The 6,000-nt window shown below is 40.5% G+C and overlaps 1 protein-coding gene across 1 annotated transcript in view; it reads left to right on the forward strand.

Moving 5' to 3' along the window:
* pkn1a (protein kinase N1a) overlaps positions 1 to 5,994 on the forward strand; it is a 48,498-nt gene extending 42,504 nt beyond the window's left edge. Inside the window, 10 exon segments of the mRNA XM_032541799.1 lie at positions 723 to 802; positions 1,079 to 1,154; positions 1,881 to 1,972; positions 2,340 to 2,516; positions 3,610 to 3,672; positions 3,870 to 3,946; positions 4,060 to 4,202; positions 4,670 to 4,777; positions 4,942 to 5,022; positions 5,780 to 5,994. Of these exon segments, the coding sequence (XP_032397690.1) occupies positions 723 to 802; positions 1,079 to 1,154; positions 1,881 to 1,972; positions 2,340 to 2,516; positions 3,610 to 3,672; positions 3,870 to 3,946; positions 4,060 to 4,202; positions 4,670 to 4,777; positions 4,942 to 5,022; positions 5,780 to 5,983 (1,101 nt within the window). The 3' untranslated portion in view covers positions 5,984 to 5,994.
* The last annotated feature ends 6 nt before the right edge of the window (positions 5,995 to 6,000 follow it).

Genomic DNA, 6,000 nt, shown 5'->3' on the forward strand with positions numbered 1-6,000 from the left:
AGTAACTGCATTAAAGTCTAAGATATGGGATACATCAACACATTAATATCTATTCAATTCATTTCAATTTATAGTATCAATTCATAACAAGAGTTATCTCGAGACACTTTACAGATAGAGTAGACCCAGGTTCTTGGTAGGTGGTGTCTGACAGGCCGGTTGGGGTTGAAATGAAGAGTGGCAATAACAGTCGCAGTAAAAGATAATGGAACAGAGACTAAAAAAAAAATAGTAGTTTGTAGTAGTTCATGGCATAGCAGGGCACTGCACGGTATTACAAGGCACAGCAGAACGTAGCGGGGCACCGCGGAGCATAGCAGGATGTAATAGGGCATCGCAGGACGTGTAGCAGGACCACAGCGACAGCTGCAACCACATGTGGGTTGCATAGCGATGTCTCTTAGAGGCAACGTGGGTTGTTACATTTGATTAATTAAGAACGTTTTTGTTCTGTGAGACAAAGAAGGGACAGAAGTCAAACATGGCACAAAAACACAGCCATGTGGATTCCCTTTCAGGCATGTACTTGATCACATTGTCTCAAAAACAAAAAATGAAGCAACAGAGCAGGACCAACAAGTGAATCGTGCTCACTGGAAGGCTGTATGCCACGTGCCTCATGAAACCATGTGTCCCTTGATCTTCAAGATCTCTCTCTCTCTCTGTTTGTCTCTCTTTGTGTTTCTTCCTTTGTGTCTCTTTCCTGGCATGTCCCCCGACAGGACCGACTGCCAGTCATTGAGCCCTTCTCCCCCCCAGACCTCACCCCTGAGTGCCTTGTCCAAACCCCATCTGTCGGCAGGTACACACACATAAACACTGCATCCTCATGCATTCTTGTCTGTATGTGTTTGATAATTGGCCTTTTTCACTGAAGACATTTCGACATGAAAGCTGTGAATAAGAAAACTGAATGATGGCTACCACTCCACCCACGCTCACAGTTCCCATGTCTGCCAAGACAAATTATGTTGCCATGCGTTCCGAGCAATCTATATGAATTTATTTAATCTTTTATTTTTTTGTATTTTGGTATCCACTACAAATGTTCCTGCTGACTGTGCATCGGTCTCTCCAGTAAGCAGAGGAAAGGTCCTCTGTCTCTCCAGGACTTCAGGCTGATTGCTGTATTGGGCAGGGGACACTTTGGAAAGGTACAGTTTGATGAATGGCCTGTTTTGTTTTAACGTGTAACTGTTGAAAAAAGGTCTGTCAAACAGATCAGACACAACATTAAAAAAAACAGAAGAAGGGAGTTTATATTTAATGAGCTCAATATGTGCACAGATGTATGCACAAAATGGCACAGGAAACACGTAAAAGCTTGAAGTGACAGCTTCTTTGGAATGTGGCTTGTTCCTCAGGCAGCATTAAGAGCTTAATTCTGACCTGACATTTCTAGAAATAAGGAAACAACAAAGTGATGTGACAATTACATCAAAACCAAATTCAACGCAATTTGTAAAAGGCCTATGGCACCAAGTGCCTGTGTTTGTTTGTATTGTGTACATATTTTCACTTGGATTTAATGGCACCCTTCTTTTTTTCTTTGATAAATGTTTAACGTCACCTGCAAAATGGCTTGGTTGTAGGAAGTTATGAACCTAATATGATTGATGATGTTCATTCAATAAAACAACAAACACTGAAAGTTTCAAACAGCAGTAACTTAAAAAGGAAGTGACTTCAACTGACACTTTAAAATCCTACAATTCAGACTGTATTGTAACATCTTGATGAATTTAAGAGAGTTTTCATTTCTCTTTCTCATTAAAACCATAACATGCATATCTAGAAGCCATTAGTTTACTTTGTAAAGGTTTTGTACTTTTGTTTGTTTTGGAACAAACTGAGTTGTTGCTGCATGTGTTTGTCTCCAGGTGTTGTTGTCAGAATACAAGAAGACGGGCACGATGTACGCCATCAAAGCCCTGAAGAAAGGAGATATTGTAGCTCGGGATGAAGTGGAAAGGTTTGCGTTGATGTGTTTATTACCCGCCATGTTCCTGTTTTTGTGTTTGTTGTTGTTTTGTTTTTTTAGCCTGGATCTTTGAGCTTTAATAATACATTTCTCTGTTTAATCTGTGTGTCTGCGCCCTGAATCACCATGATTACATTTTATCTGTAGGATGAGTGTGGGTGTCTCATCAACCAAAATAAACTATCAAATTATGTGTAAATGCCTCTCATTTTCCTCCACATAAGCCAAAATCATCCTCTGCATGCTGCCATCCTTCTCTGCCTTCCATCTCCACCATCCCTACACTTCCTGTTTGTCTCTCTCCCATCCATTGTTGCTCTCCTCATCCTCTCCACTTTTTCTCTCTTTACTCCTGCAGTCTAATGTGCGAAAAGCGTATCTTTGAGGTTGTGAACCTGTCGCACCATCCGTTCCTCGTCAACCTGTTTGCCTGCTTCCAGACTCCAGAGCATGTGTGTTTTGTTATGGAGTACACAGCAGGAGGCGACCTGATGATGCACATCCACACAGACGTCTTCACAGAGCCACGAGCCGTGTATGTAACATCTGTGTATATATATTTGTGTGTGTTTTGAGAAAGAGAAAATGCTAAATGGCCGTAACGAGTTCTACTGTCATGGCCATTTTAAAGTCAGTAGTTAAAGGAGCCGCATTTTCTTCCAAATCTGTCTCAAAACAATGCTTATACATGCCCTTATCTTTATTGAAATTACTGTTGGTTGCTGTAATTGTTCATCTTGTCCATACTGGCTGTAAATAGATAATATTTCACAGTAATAAAGCTTTTCAGACATGTTGTGCAAGAGAATCCCAATAACGCCAGGCTCAGTTCCATTAAGTGTCCCAGTGAGCCTGCATGCACAATACCAGGACCTCCCCTAAATGGGATTCAGCCAATTTTTTTTTTTTATGTTATTAAATACATTTTTTGTCTGCTGTAAACAAGGCCTATTTAATATAAGCAGTGAGGGACAAAACCCACTTTCTGTGCAAATTATTCCAAAGCTTATGTAAAGCATCAGAAGTCTGAGTTTGACAAATCAAGCTGGTATTTTTCAAATGTAGTCCTTTTTAGTACGAAGTTCCCTGTTTGTGTAAGGGTTTCTCCAGTGCAACCTAGCAAGGAAACCCCGTCCAGGCAAAAAAACAGAAAGTACATTTAATACTAAAACAATTGTAATTTTGGATAATATCTTAATTTGTCTAACTCAGCCTTATGAAGACTTGTGTTAGCTACAGCTGAACTTGCATCATACTAAAAGCTGTTTCTAGTATTTTTCTTCTTCCATTGTATATGGAATATTATTAATATTATTGTATTAAAAATTTCATTATGGCCCTTCACACCCCCACAGGTGTTCAGTTATTCTGTCCGTGAGTGCAGGGCTTTAAAGAAATAAAGTCTGGCCTTCAAACCAGTTTTTATCAAATTTCCATGGTATCCAAAACATCAGTTCATGCATTGTCATTGTCAGTCAGTAAACATGACCAAAACCAAAAGCCTACAACTGTCACAGATATGCATTTACTGGAGGTGGTAGTGGTGTGTTCTTAGTTTTCTACTCAGTAGGCGCTTTACATTGATTTTACTGCAGGTTAGTAATAATGTTTCTTTGGTTTGACTTCAGGTTTTATGCAGCCTGCGTAGTTCTTGGACTTCAGTTTCTCCATGACCATAAGATTGTGTACAGGTGAGTTACAAGCTATGATAGTTAGGATGTAAAAAACATCCATCTATAGATGTCTGTAGATGTATATCTATATCTGTCTGTCCATCTGTCTGTCTGTGTTTGTCTCTAGTTTTCTCGCTATCTCTCTTAAACTCCCTGTGTACTCACAGCCGTACTCGGTGAATTACTGTGAATATTTTATCTTCCCTCTCTCCCAGAGACCTCAAGCTGGACAACCTGCTGCTAGACACAGATGGTTATGTGAAGATTGCTGACTTTGGACTCTGTAAAGAAGGTGGATTTCGATGTTTCTGACAGATGAGCTCATTATTTTATTTTTGCCTGCTGCAAGATCTTTGTAAAAGCTTTCAGCCTCAAAGAGTTTCATCTTTCTGCCTCTGTCTGTAGGAATGGGTTTCGGGGACCGGACCAGCACATTCTGTGGGACTCCAGAGTTTTTGGCCCCTGAGGTGCTAACGGATACATCCTACACCAGGGCAGTGGACTGGTGGGGACTGGGGGTCCTTATCTATGAAATGTTGGTGGGAGAGGTGAGAAAGGGGGGGACTAAAATTCATACAGTATCATGTAACTGCAGCGTCTCTCGGTCAGATCTGACCAGGGAGCCTTAGTTGTTGTAATCCAATTGTCTCCTGTTTCCTTTGCTCTGCACTGTCCCATAACGTCAAACATCATAGCCAACTGTAGCTAAGAGCAAAAGTATATTAATTCATATTTATAAATGGATTTGAAAATGTGAACTTAAAATTGGTGAGTTAGGTATATTTCATGTGGACTGAATTTCTACTAAGTTAGATGATTTATTTATTTTCCTACTTACTGTTTACAAAGAGAACTGGGTGTTTACATCATGGTCATGGTTCATTGTGATTGAGACCTTGTTTTGTGAATTTGAAATCTGTAACATGGATTGGATTGTATGGAATTAAGTGTGTGTGTGTGTGTGTGTGTGTGTGTGTGTGTGTGTGTGTGTGTCTGTGTGTGTGTCTGTGTGTAGTCTCCATTTCCAGGAGATGATGAAGAGGAGGTGTTTGACAGCATTGTGAACGATGAAGTCCGTTATCCACGCTTCCTGTCCACTGAGGCTATCGGCATCATGAGAAGGGTTAGACTACACGCACATAAAGACGCTCTTTCTCCTTCTTTTGCTGACTGTATGACCCATGAACAACATGTGACAAATGTTGCACATACACATGACACACTAATTATTCACTGACATGGTTGATGTCACCTTACTCACAGTTTTGTGTGTGCATGTGTGTGTAGCTGTTGAGGAGGAACCCAGAGAGAAGACTGGGATCTGGTGAAAAGGATGCAGAAGAGGTGAAGAAGCAGCCATTTTTCCGAGTAAGTGCTGCTTTTTTTAATGGGTGGGGAAGCGTTTTTCTGCATGAGAGCATGACGAGATTGAATAAACTGATTACCTTGATGATGTGAATTTAAATTTGTTTATTTTGTACAATAAAATCAAGAGAACAGTAACACAAGAAAATAAAGTGCTATAAAATAAAGATTGTGCCGGTGAGGTTAAGACAACCCCTAGGGGCTTTTAGAAGGAATCTCACCTAATGAAGAGAAGAAGAAAATGTATAAGAAGCTATTACAATTACAAGAGTCCTAAACAAACAGCAACAAATTGAACGCAACTAAGCAATGAATTTCAAAAACAAGCATAAGGTTGGCTACATAAACAACAAACGCATTAAATAAATTACAAGAATATAGATAAAATGAGAATATGTGGACTTATGTGTTAATGTGTGAGTAGTTATGGGAGACGGGAAGGCCAGACAAAATCAGATATGAATAGTTCAGATCAATAAAAACAGTTACGTTTGGTTAATCGGAATAGCACAGAATATGTCCATTTCTTACTGTTTAGACGTCTCTTAATGTGAAGCGGCTGCAGGAAATATTGAGTTTGATACGGCGAAAAGGTCTGAACTCTGGCGCTATTGAAGCTGACTATCCCTGGCCCGTGGCATCACAGCTTTACTTGTCCTTGACACTTTGGAGGAAATATATTTAATACTATGAAAAATCTGCAGATTCTGAATTCAACTTTGTAATTATTTCTCTCTTTTTTTCCTCCTTCTCGCACCAGAATGTGGACTGGGAGGCATTGCTGCAAAGGAAAGTGGCCCCTCCATTTGTGCCCTCAATTGTGGGCAAGGAAGACGTCAGCAACTTCGACGAGGAGTTCACCACCGAAGCTCCAATGCTCACGCCTCCACGTGAGCCTCGCGTGCTTTCCCGCAAAGACCAGGACAGCTTCCGGGACTTTGACTATGTCTCTGACCTTTGCTAATGGGCCAGGGGCTCAAA

This window comes from Etheostoma spectabile, chromosome 2, assembly GCF_008692095.1.
Source record: "Etheostoma spectabile isolate EspeVRDwgs_2016 chromosome 2, UIUC_Espe_1.0, whole genome shotgun sequence".
Taxonomy (NCBI): Eukaryota; Metazoa; Chordata; class Actinopteri; order Perciformes; family Percidae; genus Etheostoma; species Etheostoma spectabile.